At 43.3% G+C, this 18,858-nt stretch overlaps 1 protein-coding gene across 1 annotated transcript in view; it reads right to left on the reverse strand.

Annotated features, from left to right (window-relative positions):
• The window catches only part of Bmp6 (bone morphogenetic protein 6), a 152,367-nt gene that overhangs the window by 24,599 nt on the left and 108,910 nt on the right, over positions 1-18,858 (reverse strand). The window contains exon 2 of the mRNA XM_059263148.1: positions 9,039-9,231. Within this exon, the coding sequence (XP_059119131.1) occupies positions 9,039-9,231 (193 nt within the window). The remainder of the gene's footprint in view (positions 1-9,038; positions 9,232-18,858) is intronic.

Raw genomic sequence — 18,858 nt, forward strand, 5'->3', positions numbered from 1 at the left:
GGCTCAGTAGGCCCAGGCGGGCCCCGAGCAGGTGTGTGTTTGACAGAATTGAGAGCGATGCAGATAATACTGGACGTGGAGAACACTCCACGAGGCAAGGCCCAAAGCATCCCACTGCTTCATTCAATACTTCAGCTCTCCCTTTGCCTGCTTGTAGACATACATTTGGAGGCCATTTGCTCTCAAGATGTCTTTCTTCCTCTCCTTCCAGAAACAATGTACATCAGATGGCGGCTGGGCCATGAGCTAATGGTTGGTTGTATTATGGACTGGTTATCGAGTTAGGCTTCTAAGCAGAGTCACAGAAAGATCAAGTCCAAGGTTGCAGTATTTGAGAAGATGGAGAAGGTGGGAAGGGAACTGATGACTGTGTACATCCAGGGCTTCTCAGCTCGTCTTCTATAGCTACTTAAAACAATGGCTCCATGTCCTATTCCAGCTTGCCCTAGTGATAAATGCAAAGGGAGTGAAGAATCCCTCTACCCTTTGAGGAAGAATACATCGTAATCTTACCTGTTTTAATTCTCTGATCCTACATTTCTACATCTTTGTTCAATGTAGGGTAATGAAACAGTTAAAAGACTGCTAATTTGGTTGGGAGAAAAAAAAAAGTTTCATAAAATAATCCTAACCACTAATGCAGCCTGTCTCTCCGCATGTATGGAGATGCATGCAATCAAAAGCAATCAGCTTCCAGCAATGAATAATGCATAGGCTCAGTGCACAGAAACATAAACCCATTTCCCTATCTCATTTAAGCTGACCGAGTAGGTAGGCAGTTCCCAAAGGTTTGCTGTCCTCTCCTACCACGCACACCCCAATTTCCCTCCAACACGAAACACCTCTGCATTCTTCTGAGTATATGCAGTATTTTAATCATTTTAGTTCTACACTGTGCTTTACAAACAGATCATGGGATCTGGAGTGAGGCTTGGGAGGTTCTCAAGCTTGAGCTTTGGTTTTGTATTTCTTTAGGTAGAGAGCATTCCAAGTAGAAGGGGCATGTACTTAGCTGGAGAAGCTAGCTAGTTACAGAACCTGAGCTGTAGATGCACTGCATTATCCCCTTTTCAAATGGAAAAGAACAAATACTAAAAGGCTTATTGTTTTCCTGAGGCCCACACTCAGTTGTGAAAGCCAGGTAGAAAAGGGAACACGGTGTAGCTGGGCACCATGACAGAAGGCTCTCCTCCCCTCCATCAGCAAAAGCAACTTCTCACCCTGATTCTCCCAAATGTGCCCTTCTTTTCAGAACAGAAATTCCCGGGTATCTGAAAGGGTTGAGTTTTATCTTAGCTGAAAACCCAATAGCATTTCATAACAGCACCATCTGTCCACAAGTAATGCTATTCTGGGCCAGCTACTGGACTCTGGTCTTCTTATAGATCTATGTTTGGTTAATAATACATTTATCAGTGTTTATGGAGGATCCATTAAGAGACTTCTGAATTAAAATGCTAGTAAGACGCTGGTCTCCTGAGATGATGTAGACTTCTGGTTTTGATGTGTCAAGCTAACCCCACCACCCCAAAGAGGAATGTGTTGACAAAAACTCAAGCCTGTTTGAAATCATCGTAGAGCAGGAAGCCAGGCAACATGAGGGGTCAAATTCAAGATCCCAGAGTAAGGCGGGGCACTGAGGCAAGGTGCTTGCTGCCTTTTCCGTTTCAGAGCACTTGTGAATTCCTATAATCAGTAGACCAAAGAGGAAAGCAGCCTCTTGGCATACTATCACCAGCTAAGGATAAAAATGAGAGTTCAAACGGTGATGGTGATGACGATGATGATGATGATGATGACGGGGCGAAGGTAGACAGGACATGAAGGAGGAAAGTCCCAAAGGAAGCAGCCTGCTAGAAGTGAACATGTAAACGTGATCTCACAGAGGTTTGGGTTCAGTTTTCTTCCTCAAGTTCTGGCTGCCATGAACACCAATATTTTCATTTGAGATATTTGCCAAATATGAAGCTGTGTATACACAGGACGGGAAGCTGAGCAAACAAGCAGAAGCAAGCTGTGTGGAAGCTCCAGAGCAGAGGAGGGTTTCTGGCAGTTTCACAATGCTAGGGAGTTTAAAAAAAAAAAAAAAAACCCGAGAGTTCAGAGCCCACCAAGGATGAGGGCCTCTTGTAAGTATCCTAGTCTCAGCTGAAACCCCTAGGGGGCTAAACTACAAGAGGAGGGGGGGGGACCAGAAACAGATGAGCCTTAGGGAACCCGAAGTCCAGCCTCATCCAAGACAAAGGGGTAAAATGATTTGCTGTGCACTGCCTCTGGCTTCCCGAAGAATGTTGAATTCCATCTGCAAGAAAGCAACGATGTCTGTAGCTGTTTTTATTAAATTATACACAAAACTGAATAAACAAAAAGTTGTCAGGCATGTCAGGAAACAAAATCAAATGGAGAAACAATCAAGGGACTAAAAAGACGTTGGCAATAGACCCGGAGGTGATCTGGACACTAGATGCAGATGCAGTTTCTGAATCCAAGTGTATATAACAGTAACAAATCACAAATTGAACTTGTTCCAGGGTCTAAAATTGCTTTAGTATTTGAAAATTTAATGTATTGACACTATAAAGGAGAAAAACCACATAATCCTATGAAATCAGAAAAACATTTATATATATATATATATAAAATATATATATATATATATATATATATAAAATCACATCAATTCCTAATCTTAAAACAAACAAACAACAACTTTTAGAAAATTTAGAGGATAATTTCTTTAGTCTACTTAGTTTGTGTCTATAGAAACATTTATAACAGTCATCTTTAATAGCATGATAGCAAATCTCTCACTTATCCCCCAAGGTTAGTGTATAAGTAGATGTCAGAATTGCATTGGACTTCCTAGCCAGGAAAATTAAAAGAAAAAAAAAGCAGCATCAAAAAAGTGAATTGAAAAGAAAGAACTAAAAGATATTTACAGATATATGATTATACTCATAGACATTTCAAAAGTCTGAACAGAAAAATGATTAGTATTAACATAAAATTTCAAGTTTCTGAATAGAAGATCAATACACAAAAATCAATTGCTGTTCTACATGGGAGCACAAACCAACTATACACACACTCACACACACACTACCCTACACTACACTATACTACCATTTATAATAGCATGTAGACATTCAACACTAGGATTGAAGAGACAACTCAGTTGTTTGCTGTGAAACCATGGGGACCAGAGTTAGGTCCATGAGAACCCCAGTACTCATGTAACAAGCTAAGAATGGTCACATACATTTCTGTAAACCCAGAGCGGTATAGCATGAAGATAGGGGGATTACTGGAGCTCGCTGGATGTTGGCTTTGCCAGAAATCGTGAGCTCTGGGTTCTGGGAGAGACCCCACCTCAAAGGAATAAGGTAGAGAATGTGAGAGAGAGGACACCTGACACCCCTCTCTGGCCTCTACTCAACCCTCTCCATCCACATACTCATATATCACACATGTATGCATTCTCCCACTCACCCACTGCCCCCCCCCATCTTAATGCTATTTGTACCAGAAAAAATGCATTTTAAGCTTGCTTATTCTTACTTTAAATGTCTTCCCAAGAAACCTGTATGATAGAACATGGTAAAGAAAGGATCAATACTCAAAGAGAATAAGCCACCACTGCCAAACAATATGACCGTCAGATAGGGAAGACGTGGAAAGCCAGAACCAGCAGAGGCAAGATGACTGACTCATGCAAGGAACAGCCACACCCCAGAAAGTAAACATTTCTGTCAGAATTCCTGACTGGCTCTCACAAGAATCTCTTGGACTTTCAGGAACGCAAAATTTACTGAATAAGATCTGTAGACAAAAAATGGCACAAAGTCCTCAAAATCGCCTAATTTACCTAAATATGCTACTATACTTTAAATGTAAAATACCTCCAAAGACTGGAGTGTGAAGAGTTGGGTCCCAGCTGATTCTGGTGTTTGGGGAGGTTGTAGAACCTTTAAGAGATGAGGCCTGGCTTGCAGAAGTAGGTCTCTGGGGGTGGGGGTGCTTATGAATTACAGCCGGCCCTGGTATTCCTCCCCCACCCACACTCACCATAGTCTCTCTCTGCTTCCTCATGTATGAAAATGTAACGGTCTGTGCCCCAACTCCTACCACAGATGAAGTCACACTATGCCTCCCTGGACATGAACCTGTAGGCTAAAATAAATCCCGTCTTCCCCAAGCTGCTCTTTCCCAGCTCAACTTGGTCACCGTGATGAGAAAAGTAACTAACGCAGATGTGATAGAAGTAAGTCCTGGTGTGTGTGGAAAAGACACGCTACCATCCTGCTACTCTGCGTGGGTATGGGAGGGCAAGAACAACTCAGGGCGGCCTGTGAGTGCACTCCAAGTGTGAAGACAGCTACTGTGCATGTCACACAGAAGATCACAATGAAGAGGTAAATGGACAGGATGATCTGTGAAAAATACAGGTGGTGGCACATCAATTTATCCTCGTCATCCTTCTCTTCCCCTCCCCTCCTCTACAAAACCTGTTGACGGGCAGTTGGTCAAGAGAAGAATGGAAAGGCTTTCGGCAGGAAGGCTGAACTTCTAACAGACATGCTTTACCACCAATGGGAACAGACTGGAGCATCCTTGTGATGCCTGCATCTGAGCTTAAAAGATGGAGGTATGGGGCCTGCTAACCTACTTCTGGGCACTTCTTGCTTATCCTAGCTTAGTGTTATCAGGGTGACTTTTAGGAAACACAACAAACCATAGTTTCAGCATGATTTAGCCTTGGCAAAATTCAAATATGCCATGCTTTATTCTCTTAAATGTGACCTCTTCCTCTCCTATTTGATGGAACAAGGGAAAATCCTAATGAGAGGATATGAAGGGAAGGGCCTTTTCCAAATTGCCAGTTCTATATAAAACGCAAATTTGTATCAGCGTTACTGTAAGGATGTATTCGTTTTCAGTACCAAATCCTGCGCTCATTTTAAATACAGAATTTTTATTAATCCTTTGAGAATTTCATACATATATGATGTGGTGATTTGAATGAGAATGGCCCTTCTAGGCTCACATATTTGAATGCTAACTCCCCAGTTTGGTGGACTCTTTGAGACAGATTAGAAGGATTAGAAGGTGTGGCGTGTTGGAGGAAGTATGTCACTGGGGGTGGTCTTTGAGGTATTCAAAAGCCCACATCAGGCTCAGTATCTTTCTGCCTGCTGCCTATGGATCAGGATGGAGCTCTTAGGCCCATGCCTGCCTCCTGCCATGCTTCCCACCATGATGGAAATGGAGTCACCCTCTGAAACTGTAATCAAGCCTCCAGTTAAATGCTTTCTTGTAGAGGAGTTGCCTTGGTCATGGTGTCTCTTCACAGCAATAGAACAGTGACACACATTGCATGTGTTTTAATCATATTCATTTCCCTGATCTCCCCCTAACTCCTCCCAGGCACACTCTTCACTCCCACCCACTCTCCCCTTTTCAGGTGCTGGGGATGGAACCCAGGTGCTAGGGATGGAACCCACACTCTGTACACACTGGGCAAGTACTCTACATTGAGCTACATTCCATTAAACTCATCTTAAAATATAAACATATACAAAACCACTGAGTAATTTTTAAATTTTATTGTCATTATTGTGTACATGTGCCCATGATGTGTCTGTGTGCATGATGCGTGTGTGTACTGTGACATGTGTGTGGTGATGAGAAGACTACTTTGTGGAGCTGCTTCTCTCTGTTTACCTTCATGTGGGTTCTGGGGCTTGAACTCGGGTCACCAGGCCTGAATGGCAAGCACCTTTATCTGCTGAACCATCTTGCCAGCCCACCACTGAGTAAATTTTAAAAGAAGTAATATACATAAGTCCAAAGAATGCCTTGGGCTTCAAAATAATCAAGTCTCTCTCACTGTAACCAAGGGTTGCTTCAGGTCTTTCCATGGCTTACATATGCTCTATCTCAAGATCCATTCTCAGGCTTTGACTCAAGTACTATGTTTCTCAAATAAGTACCCTGTACTTCGGAAGTCAATTTCTGTTATTGTTATAAACTTATCTGTTCCAGTTATTTACAGAAACACATTTCTACAGCCAGTCCTTGCCTTCTCAGAGGCTTTAACAACCTCCAATCAGCTTTGTGTGTCAAAAGACTCAAGATACCATTTCTTCTGCCTTTCACTAAAGTTCTGAGTTAGCAGTTAAAAACCCAACTTCCCAACTCGAGGAGACCAACTATTTTGTAGCACAAACATTTGTTACATTCAGTGAACACAGCAAATGCTACAAATTGCCCTTCAGTACAGATTAGATAAATAAGTTTCCTCTCTGCTCAGAAAAGCGTGTTCAGGCAAGACACCCCAAGATGGTACAGATGGTGAGGTCAAACCTGCAGAAGGAGCCCTGCAGCTAAGTCTGGAGGCCTCTGTAAGAACATTTGGAAGTAGCAGGAGGCCTGGGCTCCTGGCCCACAGATAAGAAAACCTCCCCCAGCCAACCTGGAGCCCTTCAAAAGCATGAAAGTCTCCCAGCTTCCCCAGCGTTTTCCTTCTCCTATGCGCACAAATGAAACACATCCCATTGCCAAATGCTCCCATCCTACAAGACAAATCGCCCAGAGAGCCATCCGAGGTTGGGGCCATTCTGGTTTCTGCTTTTCAAACTCACTGCTGGCCCTGAGGAAGGATGTCACCACCACCGTGAGCACATGGCAGCTGTTCCTGTTTGGCTAGAGTTCAGTAAGAAGCTCACAAAGCTCTTGCTAGCTCTCTCTTTAAAATAAAAATTCCTTTGAAAAATTCCACAGTCACTATACTTCTAGCCTAGTGTTTTTGTTATCACTCTGCAAGAGAGGGAGAAATCATGCATTTCAAACAAACTTGTGAGCCCAACAGGTACCTTTAGGCTATTCTCACCAGAGAAGAAAAATTGAATATCCAGTTGGACAGATTGAAAAGCCAATGGCTAAGACGGGTCCAAAGACCCACTGAATGCCAATTCTCTCCAGTGCGTCAAAAGATGAATATCTAGCAAGGAGAGATTCTGTTTTCCCAAACAAGCCTGCTTCTGTAGAGCTATCTGATAAATGTGTATTTATGAGAGAAAAGACCAGGAAACTTCCTTGCTCTAAAATTCTGGTCCATTGTCACCATACCCCAATGGCTATATTTTACTCATCATTTAACTGTCCCAGCTAAGACATGACCTTAGTGTAGATATTCAGCACCATGATGTGTTCCCAGTGCCTGGCATCTGCTGGTCCTTCTTCTAGTGTTAGGTCTCAAACCTGGGACAAATGGCTAACTGAGATGCCTTTAACATATCAAAGTGGATGCTGGCCATCAATTCTTCTACCATCCCTCAGTCCCTACCTGTTTCAGGGTCTTCCTTGGCTGGCATACCCTGCTTCTTACCCTGGACTCTCTGGCTTCCCTTCCCCGGCTCCTCTGGCCCCTGTATAACTCAGCCATTTTGGCTACAGCAGTCTCTTGGTCTGTGGCTCCTCTCGGGTCGTCATGTATGTTGTGCCTCCCCGGCCTCTCTCCTCACATGGTCTGGCTCAGTCTAAACATGTTCACTCTGGACTTTTCCAGATGTGTCTGCCTCTGGCTATGTTCTCCCTTTTATCTACAATAAACCTCAACCTCCACCATACCTAGGATCAGGCATAAATAAGTTCCCCTCCCAGGGACTCGATCGCTCTGAACAGGCTGCTGACCTCTCTCTCCTAAGGTATGTACAGATCATTTGCTTGTTTCTGCTGGCTTTTACCATCCACCAGATTTGACTCCAAATTCTGGTGTCCAATACTTAAGTTGCTGCCTCCCTCCACCTGCTACTCCTCATCCACTCTATTAAGTGTGTCTCACAGCTCTTAGAGCCTTCTACATCTCCCTCCTGGACACTGGTGTGCTTTCAAAGCTAAAACAACCCTCCCCCAGGGCTAGCTCCTGTTCCTTGCCATCCCCACACACAGATCCGTATATCCAGGAGAAACCAAGGTCAGAGTGGAATCTCTGGAACCTACTGGAAAGTCAATAGTCTTTCCAATTAGATTTGGTTTCTGAAGCCAAAGTAGACAGTGGGCAGTGGGCAGGCTGGAATCCCAGGACTCAGGAGGCAGAGGCTGGAAGACCGCAAGTTTGAGGCCAGCCTCGGCTACATGGCAACCTGCTTTGGAAAAAGGCCAAATCACAGTGTCTTTGGGTCTATTAAGTTTGGGGTCTCCTCCCTCGTTCATGCTTATCTTTGCCTTGGCTTTCTAATTGTTGCAGGCATGATCAGTGACTTAGGTTACTCCCTGTGTCATGTGAATCTCTGCTTCCTGTACGATGTTCTCACTGACTGATATGCTAAACAGATCCCCACCTGCTCAACAAACTGATTGGTTTCCTTTCTGTTACTACAGACTTGAATTCAGGTCTTACTGCCTAGTCCTCTGCCCTTCCAAGCTCCAGCAGTTGCTGGGGAATATTTTCTTCATTGCCAGGCAGCACCATGAATATACTTTATTGCAGATTTTCCCCCCCGATAAATCAGTCTGAACTCATTTTGGCAAAGCATAATAACACAGACATACAGAAAACAGTTATCTATCATTCCCTGCACCTAAATGGTAGTGGTTGTATATGCTTATTCAAAGTAAGCATGTATGTATACTATATACACAAATACATACCTTTCAGTCACCTGACTTGCAATCACTTGTAAGCATTGTTCTATAATTTTAATGTGTGCATTAATTTTAGCCACTCACACATCATCAAACCTGAGGACCAAACAATAACAGGAAACAGTTTATCCCAATAAATCAATTGGCTGGTCATCAAGGATGTTTACTAAGTACTGCTTACTGGCTTGCTTAGGGAAAGACCCCTATTTGAAAAAATCTACTTAACAGCAAAGCACCTTGCCAGCTAAACGCTACCCCTCAGAGCACCAGCTCTTCACGTTCAATAGCCCCTGACCTTCAGACCACCTTCCAAAGACACCTGAGGTCCTATGAGGAGAGAGGGTGAGAAGCAGGGAGTGGCCCCACCTTTGGGCTTCCCTGAGCCTTCCTACCTGTGCTGATGCTCCTGCAAGACTTGATAAATGCTGATAAGAAAAGTTTGGTTTTTAAAACTCCCCACAACACAGTCCTTGTAGACGCGGAACTCTGCAGCCGTCACCGCCTCACCCTCGGGAATCTGGGATAAGTTGAACTTGAACTCTTTGTGGTGTCGCTGGCGTGGGGAGAACTCCTTGTCGTACTCCACTATAAGATTAAACAAGAGAGAGTGACAACTATTGTTACTCGACCTGGTGCCACGGGCTCACCTCACGAACGTTCCCCCGTTTTACTTCACAGATTACCAGTTACCAGCGGCGGCGGAGCAATGAGACCAAGGGGCTAAGGGACGCTGGATGAATTGCCTTGCAGGCTGAGAGTGAAATTTTCCCTTCTGCCCGAGATGAAGCACAATCTTTGCGCTGCATTCAGTTTAAACACCGCAGTTTCAAGAGTTGGCTGAACAAATGATTTGCGCGAGATCAAGTTATTTAAAGGTGCTTGGCTCTGGGTTCCCTCATCAGCAAAAAAGAATACAACTGTGCAGAAAGGTGTGAGAAGGAATGAAATAGTGAAGAAGAACTTGCCACCCACTACACCTTCCTAAGAGTTGTTGGTCCCCTAAACAACACACGTTAACGGTCACTGTAATTGGTTGCCCATCAGAACAAGACAGTGAGGACTCGTTGGTGAATATGCCCCATTCTCTGGCTGCAGAACAGAGAATCAAGAGGGAACTGAGACAAGAGCTTCCTCCCTGCCTGTGAAGTTTCATAGTGCTGCAAGGTGCTATGGAGCCTGCTAGGGGTAAAGTCCTTAGCTGTGGACTAAAGTAAAGTCTAACTCAGCTGTGGACCTGACTGCTATACTACCAACTATACCGAGGCAAGCTGTGCCCACTGGTGCCGTAGTGGCATGGCTGTTATGAGAGTAGCCAATCACTTTCTGATTACAACCGCAGCCCGTTCCGTAGGAGGAACTCACACCTGATCCTGTAAACCTGGCCAAAGACCCATGACTGGGGAGGTCAGAGGTCCTAGTGGGAAGATACTGCTTTTTGTTTTTTCTTGTAAATACCCATGATGTGCCTGTCAAATTACCTTCTAACTATTTATGTTTATTCCCATAGGTCAGTGCTGACGTCAGCTTTGGGAAGAGAAGCTTCATTTTGTAGTGGACCTGCAGAGACTCACGTCTGCCCTGAGGTTGGTGAATAAGTGACCACTGAGGGTCCAATGTAAGTGGGACGTCTGTGTCTATCGCCACCTCCAAGACTTGGGAAGCACTGAAGAGGAATGGGCAGGATGTAAGAGCCCAAGGACGGGGTGGAACGTTATAGAACACTGTCCCTTGGGCATGACACATGGCTGCACTTGGGAACTGACAGCACTGTGATAGCCTGCCTATGACCCACAGGAGAGTTGGCCTTGTCACCCCGAGAAGGTACAGGCTGTTGACAGTGCTGGAGGAGGGGGAGACATCATCTTCTGTGGTGCAGCCACTGGGGAGGAACCTATGCTCCCACAAACAACCTGTTACTTGTGCTCCTATGTAATCAAGAAACCCTAGTGACAGTTCATTGGGTGAAAAACACACGAAGGTAGAGTGGGAGCAGCTAGAAAGAGGGAGGAGGGTAGTGGGAGCAGAAGGGAGACACAGAGACAGTGAGGGGTTAATATGATCAGAATACATGAAAGATCACCATGAAATCCATCATTATGTATAATTACTCTATGTGGATGACTTCCTGACCCTTCTAGCCTTTCCCTCCCTGCTGCTTTTCCCTCCCTGGCTTTTTTCATGTGTCACCATCTGTAGGTGACATGAAAAGGGGCACCCTGAGCTAATCTGGGAGCTGTGGCATGAGTGGAGGGCAGGCAGTGCGTCTCCCCCATCTTGACATGACAGAAGTCTCCATGTTTTGCTTGCTATTCCGTGAAAATATTTGTAGAACACTAGATTTGTTGTTTGACAACTCCATGCATGTACATAATACATTCTTCTTCTCAACACACCCTCTCATCTCCCGTCTACCTATGACATCCAAGTCCCTTTTCCCCATTCACGTCTTTGTTTTTTGATTAACCACTGAGTTTAACCAGGGCCGCCTGTTTGACCATGGGTTTGGAACTATCCACTGGAGCCTGGTGTCAGTGGATTTTTGTTGAGGACTCCAGGGTTAAAGTCTCATGGAAGATGATTTCCTCCCAATGGAAGCAATCCCTGAAGACTAAAGAGAGAAGCCCTATATGCCACAAAGCTGCTGGAGCCCTTTTTAATTCAACAGCAGATTCCAAGCAAGAGAAAAGGAATGCATGAAGAAAACAGTGTCACTTGCTATGAATGGCTGACATAAAATTAGAGAAATATGGAACACACACACACACACACACACACACACACACACACACACACAAACAATGTTACTTGGACCCAGTTTCCCTCCTGTGGATGAACGTAAAAAGGAAATGAAGTATATAAACACTTAAATGACTTTTGGCCCTCTGTGGCACACAGATGGACCTGGAAGGCACGGTGTTAAGTGATATAAGCCAGGTACAGAACAATAAAGCCGGCTGATCTCACTCACATGTAGCATCTGTGAAAATCAAACTCCTAGAAGCAGAGAGTAGAAGGGTGGCTGCCTGGGGTCAGAGGAAAGAGTGGAAAGGGATTTGGAGAAAGTCAATGAGAATGAACAAAAGTTAAATTCTGTATGATGAATATGTTCAACAGACCCGATAGACAGCGCAGTGACTAACAGATTGCATTGCCTTGATATGAGACCTGCCAAGCATATGAGACGTGGAGGGGCTTGTCAGCCACAATGGACAGAGAGGAGATCTGTGGCACTCTATCAGCACAGGTCCTTTTTATTTGTTAGTTATGTCTCAAAAAAAAATCAGAAAAGAAAATACCTGTCATTTTTTTCTGCATGAGGCAAAGGCAAAAGAAATTTGCAATTGCTAATTATTAATTTTTAGAGTCAGGTTTCAACTGTCTATATTAATTTCTGAGTAAGAGACATGGTAAAATTAAACCCCAGATGCTTAGTTCATAGTCATTTCAAAAGGACAGAGGCTCTACTTCCACCAAAGCATGGGTAGAGAGCCGCTCCTGGGGAGATGAGGCAGGCTGGTTTGGTTCATTTTACATCTTATTTTTATTTTTAATTAATATATATGTATGCACATGTATCAATATGAAGGTATATACACTTCAGTGAAGGTGCCTTCAGAGTCCAGAAGAGAACATTGGATCCTCTAGGGCTGAAGTTACAGGGTTTGTGAGCTGCCCAACATGGATGCTAGGAACCCAGCTCAGATCCTCTGGAAGAGCAGCAAGCACTCTTAAATGCTGACTGGTCTCACCAGCCTCAGTTTTCTTAATGACAATCCTAAACTTCATCTTTTATGGGGCAGCTTTTGTAGGGGGTCATGGGAAAAAACAAAAAACCTAACTATTTGCCACCTCTGACTTCCTATTTCCTTCCACATGGGTTGCTTTCTATCATTGCCAGTGAAAAGCTTTGAAGATTTGGCAAAGAAACAAAACAAAGCAACAAAAAACAACAACAAACACCAGCCTAATACCTCTCTGGAAGAATGTACGTCCTCAATGGTATCTATCCCCTGAAGCTGATGAAAATTAGGTTATTTGTGGCTGCAAGGTTTCCAATAAAGATGTTTCAAAACTACCATGTAGTTATATGAGCAATCTTCTAGATTTGAGGTACTTGTTTCCTTTTTCAGTTCAAAAACTGTTGGGGATTTGATTTTATTTTATTTTTTATGTATGAATGTTTTGCCTGCATGCATGTATGTGCACTATGGGCATGCCTGGCATCCTCAGAGAGCCGAAGAAGGTGTCAGAGTCCCTGGAATTATGGTACAGACACATAGGAGAGCAAAACAACCAGACATTTAAAAACAATCTAGGGCTAGAGAGATGGCTCAGTGGTTGGGAGCACTGGCTGCTCTTCCAGAGGACCCAGGTTCAATTCCCAGCACCCACATGGCAGCTCACAACTGTCTGTAACTCTTGTTCTAGGGGATCTGATACCCTCACACAGATATTTACATGCATATAAAACACCAATGTACATAAAATACAAATAAATTATATTTTTAAAAACCTTCTAAAATAAATAAATAAATAAAATAAAAATCATCTAAAAAGATTTAATTAAATAAAATAATCTATTGGTGGAAAGATTTGAAAATGACATTGACCGTCTATAAGAGACATCAAGGAGTTACAGATGGTTGTGAGCCACCATGTGAATGCTGGAAACTGAACCTGGATCCTCTGCAAGGGCAGCAAGTGGCCTTAACAGCTCCATGCCCCCCTTTTCAATTGCTTTAGGAAAAAGCTTGGCTTCAGTAAGAGTCAAATGAGGTCTGAGCAGAAAGCAGATGATGGTGTGTCCCCAGCACGATGGCAGGTTTGCCAGTCAGTGCCTGAGAATAAAAGCAAGACTGTTGAAAGGTTCACCCAAGGACGGCCACACAGAAGGTGGATCACCTTTCCCTAAAACTGATCCGCCTTGTAAATTTGATATGTTATCATTGTTGTCTAAAAAGGAATTAAATCTGATTTCTCAAAGAGATTTTCCTTAAAAAAAAAGTCACAATCCTTTCTATAGGACCTTTAGGATACTTAATTTTAATATAGCTAAATGAAAATGGGTTTCTTAAAGGTTCCTTAGAAAGCATGCATAAGAATTCTCCAAAGAATTCCTTCCATCTCTTACTATGAATAGAAAAAATTCTGTATATAAACTAAAATACATAAGATACTTCAGTTGCAAGAAATAGAGGGACAGACACAATTTTCAATAAATGGGAAATGTGGTAATCGGTCCTTACAGGGACCATCATTCCTAACAATCCACCCCCAGCTAAATCTGTAACCTGCTTTTGACTGTGGACTCTGGCACTTGTGAACGGGAAGCAATTCCTGTGCTTCTGTAGGTTCTGAGCTTCCTCACATGCCTACTGGGGGAAAGACAGTTACTGTGTAAGAGGTCTCATATCCTGAAACCTCCCGTTATGAGGAAGCCCAGACCATGGCAGATGTACATGGAGGTGTGGGGACAGAAGAGAGCAGAGGAAATGATGGAGAGAGAAAGAGAATAAGGACAACTGTCTAATCATGTCACATTAGGAGAGAAAGAGTGTGTGTGTATGTGAATGCATGTGCAGAATGTGCATGCAATAACAGAGGTGGCCAGAAGAGGGAATCCTATCTCCTGGAACTGAAGTTACAGGTGGTTGTGAGCCACCTAATGTGGGTGCTGGACCTGGGTCCTCTGCAAGAGCAGCAAGCGCTCTTAATTGCTGAGCCACCTCTCCAGCTAAAGCTTTTTTTGTTTTATGAAACAAGGTCTCATGCAGTTCAAGCTGATCTCAAAATCACTATGTAGACTAAGCTGGCCTTGAATTACTGGCCTCCACCAGGGCTGGGATTATAGGCATGTAAGTATGTCCAGTTGAGGGAACCATCTTGGACATCCAGTTCATTGGAGCTTTGGATAAGTCCAACTGCAGCCACCACCTGACATGAGAAACCTCGAGGGAGAACCACCTTGCTGAACCCAGTAATTTCAAAGGACTGAAAAGCCACAGTGCATTGCTGTTTCTAGACAGTACATTTTTGAAGATTTGTTTGACAGTAACAGGCAATTAATACAAGAAAAGGAAAATGGACAAAAGAAGCTAAGAGAGGAAGGAGGAAGGGAAATCTGATCGTACTAGGAAGGGGGTGACAGCATATAATTCTTAAGATTGAAGACTGTCCAACACTGGAAGCAACGTGCAGGACTAAGATCCTGACAGAGTCAGGTGATGCTCATCTGCAATCATGAGGAAGAGGATAGAGGACTCAAAATTTAAGAACAGCATGGAGAGAGATGACTCAGTTGACAAAGGGCTTGCCATGCAAGTAGGAGAACTTGAGTCTGGTCCCCAGGACCCACATATTAGGCAAGGTGGTGAGCATCTATGTAATCCTGGCATGGAGAATGGGACAGAATACAGAGACTAGAGGATTCCTGGGGCTTGCAAGCCAGCCTGTTTAGCCAAGTAAGTGACTCCGAGGGTCAGTGAGAGACCCTGCCTCAAAAAAATATGGCGAAAATCAATGGAGGCAAATACCTAAGGTTGATCTTTGGTCTCCATATATGTGCACACACATCCATATGCACCCGCTCATGCATACATATACAAACAGTGCGGGCTAAAAGCTTAGCTCAAAAAAGAAAAGGAAAAAAAGAGTAAAGAATCTGGCAAATTCTCAAAGACATAAAAAGATAAAGATCCTAGAAATGAGAAAACATTGCTTTATTACAGTGGGAATTACAACCCTTGCCTTCTAGGGACATTTTCCCTTCTAAGACAACATCGAACATTCTTTTCTTTTGTCCTCTTCAGAGGAGATTCATGGTCTCTATAACCCCGAGAGCCTCTGACTATTGCCTGCATCTTTCACCCATCCCTGACCCTCTCTCGTGCCTTAGTGGGAGCTGCCTGTCTTCCTCTCTTCCTCCTGGATGCACAGTCATCATCACTGAAGTTTGCTGACAGATCCCTATTCCTCCGCTACCGTTTTGCATATGATTGTCCTTACACAGTACGTATGCTGATGGCTCACAGGGACATAGGACATAAATACATTTAGGTTACTACCTCCATGTGCACCTGAAGACCATGTGATGGTAGAGTTTGAATGTTCAATGTCCCCTTGGGCTCATGTGTTTTAAGACACAGTCTCCAGCTGACAGCACTGTTTTGGAAGGATGTACAACCTTGAGGAGGTGGAGCCTCACTGGAGGAGGTAGGTCCCTGGGGTTGGACTTTAAGGTTTCTTAGCCTGGTCCTACTTCTTGTCTAATTTCTGCCTCCTGACTATGGATGTGATGCCACTAGCTGCTTCAGGTTCTGACAGCCACCAAGCCATCTCCTATCCCTGCCGCCAATGACTTCCCTGCCACTGTGGACTGTATGGATCCTGTCTTAATCCCTGAACCAAATTAAACCCTTTCTTAAGTTGCAGTGTGAAATCTCAGTTCCCTGCCCCCCACCTTTTTTCTTCTTATGTGATGCTGACAGTATGTTCAAGCATCAGTTGAGTGGAGATAACATTTCCTAAGATCCGATGAGACCACCTATTCAGTATAGCCACAAACATCGTGTAAATACACACAATAAATGCTGTGACAACCACAGGCAGTTATTTGAGAATCCAGCCCTATGAGTTCAGAACAGACCTTCACTGATTGCCTAGATAGTGCCAACTAATACTTTGTGTAACTTAGCTTTGTCTCTCAGAACAGACTATCCTGTCCAAAAGGGCACTTGTGAAATCACATTCTCCTCCTTTCGAGTAAAATGATGCTGCTTTCTCCTAGGCAATACTTCCTAGAATTTTTACTTCAAGGACCAGTTAAAACTTTTTTTTTTTTAACCAGTAATAACCTTGTATAAGGTCGCCTACTCATTCTGTTTGTCCTGTGTAAGGTCAGTGAAAACAAAACAATGTACTGCATTCTTTCAGCTGTCATTCCATTTCCACAACAGTACATTTGTTTTAACACTAAATAAAACAGAAAGACACTACTGAGAACCAGAATTCCATCCTTTAAATGGAACGAATTTGATTTACAGAACTTGCTTTATTTTCTCTGCCCCAGATTCTACCTGTTTAGATTTCAGACCAATCCTGGATCATCATTTCCCTAAGAACAGAAATGACATGGTTTAAGGACGATGTAGCTTGTGGAAGCAGACACTGAAGCAGGGCAAGAAGCACCAGCTTAATCCTAGAATGTGACTAGTCCCACTGTATGTCTGCCCCACAGTGCCTCATATCATGAACAGTGTATTTATCATGCCTTGCTTCTTAAAAACAAACACTTCTACTACATATGTGTGAATCACTGCAATTCATAGGGTTTCATGTTTCTCTTTTTTCTTTGAAGTTTTTTTTTTTCTCTCACAGGCAGGGTGGAAACTGAGCAGGCACTTATGAACACAGGACAGGCATGTTCACAGTGAGAATGTAGACAGCCCCTGCAGACGTCCAGCTGCTTGTCAGCTGAGAGACAGGCTGCAGCTCCACAGGTGGGCATAGCTATTCTGTGGGTGCTGTTGACTAGTCCCATCTCCCTTCTTCATCATTACTTCAGATGAACCTATTAACATGGGAGATTCCTTACAAGAGTTGGCCACAGATGTGGAGAAGGTGAACTCTAGTGTGCTACTGCTAGGAATGGAAGATGGTACAGCTGCTGTGCAGAAAGCTATGACAATTCAACATGCTCGTTGTAGACTTACCATGGGACCAGTCATTATCTCTCTGGATATGTTACAGAGAGAGTGGTGTTCATAACAGACAAAAGCCAAAAGCCAGGCAAGCATCCATCGGTGAACAAAAACACAGTGTGAAACCCCATAAAATATTCTTTAGCCTTACAAGGGAAGAATGTTCTCACAGATAATACAGTACAGATGAAATCTTAAGGCATTGTGCTAAGTGAAATAAGCTAGACACAAATGGACACATAGTGTATGGTTACATTTATAAGATAGCTTAGGTCAAACAGAGAGAAGATAGAATGCTGTTGCCAGGAGCTAAAGAAAAAGAAACTGGAAGTTAGTGGTCAGTGAGTAGAGTTTCAGTTTGGAAGACGAAAATGTTCTGAAGATGACTACAAAGCAATATGAATAGACTTGATACCATAGAACTGAACACCCAAAGGCTGTGGAATAGTCCTTTATACTGTGTAAATATATGCTGCTGTGATTGGCTTCATAGAGAGGCTGACTGGCCAATAGCTGGACAGGATAAGGTTAGGTGGGAGAACCAGACTAAAGACACTGGCAAGAAAAAGATTGGAGTGAGAGTTGTCACCAGCTAGACAGAAAGGAAGCAGCACATGCAGGAGAGGAAAAGCCACAAGCCTCAGGGCAGCACATAGATGAATAGAAATGGGTTAATTTAAGTTATAAGAGCTAGTTAGTAATAAGCCTGAGATACTGGCTGAACATTTATGATTAATATTAAGTCTCTGTGTGGTTATTTGGGAGCAACTTCTGGAACACAAAAAACTCCGCCTACAAAAGGCTTTTAAATTATGGCTTAGTCGTTAAGAGTGTTAGCTGCTCTTGCAGGGAACCTGGGTTTGGTTCCTGGCTCCCCTAAGGCAGTTCACAACTGTAATTCCAGTTCCAGGGGAACGGATGCCATCTTCCAGCTTCTGCAGATACCAAGCACACATATGCTGCATACATACACATACATGCAGGCAAACACTTAAACAGATAAAAAGTAAAAATGGACACATCTCTAAAAATGATAAATTTAGGCTATGCATATTTTTAACCACAATAAAAATAACCTACTAAAAATAGACTCTGTATCTATCACATGATCATACCCAGCTAAATTAAGACATTCTTTACTCTCTCCTAGGATAACCAATTTATCAAATTTTCTCAAACATTTCAAAAAATGATCTTTCTACATTTGGCTTAATGGAATTGGGGTCCCAATTGAGGTCTTCCTTTCCAATTCACTGTTTTGTCTCTTGAGTCAGTTTTAAAAGCTAGTTAACCAGACATATGAAGAATTCCATTAGCCGAATTTAAAAAAAGAGAGAGAGCTGATAACAAGAGAGGGAACATGAGAACCACGCCCTTTAAAATAATGGAGAAGATGATGCTCCTTTTTGGTGCTGTGCTGGAAGCTAAGTCAGGCATATGAAGAGTCACAGGGGAGTGAGCACACCCAGCTTCATTTGGAATTTCTGCAGTTGTGCTCATGAGAGGACCAGTG

This window comes from Peromyscus eremicus, chromosome 5, assembly GCF_949786415.1.
Source record: "Peromyscus eremicus chromosome 5, PerEre_H2_v1, whole genome shotgun sequence".
NCBI classification, from domain to species: Eukaryota; Metazoa; Chordata; class Mammalia; order Rodentia; family Cricetidae; genus Peromyscus; species Peromyscus eremicus.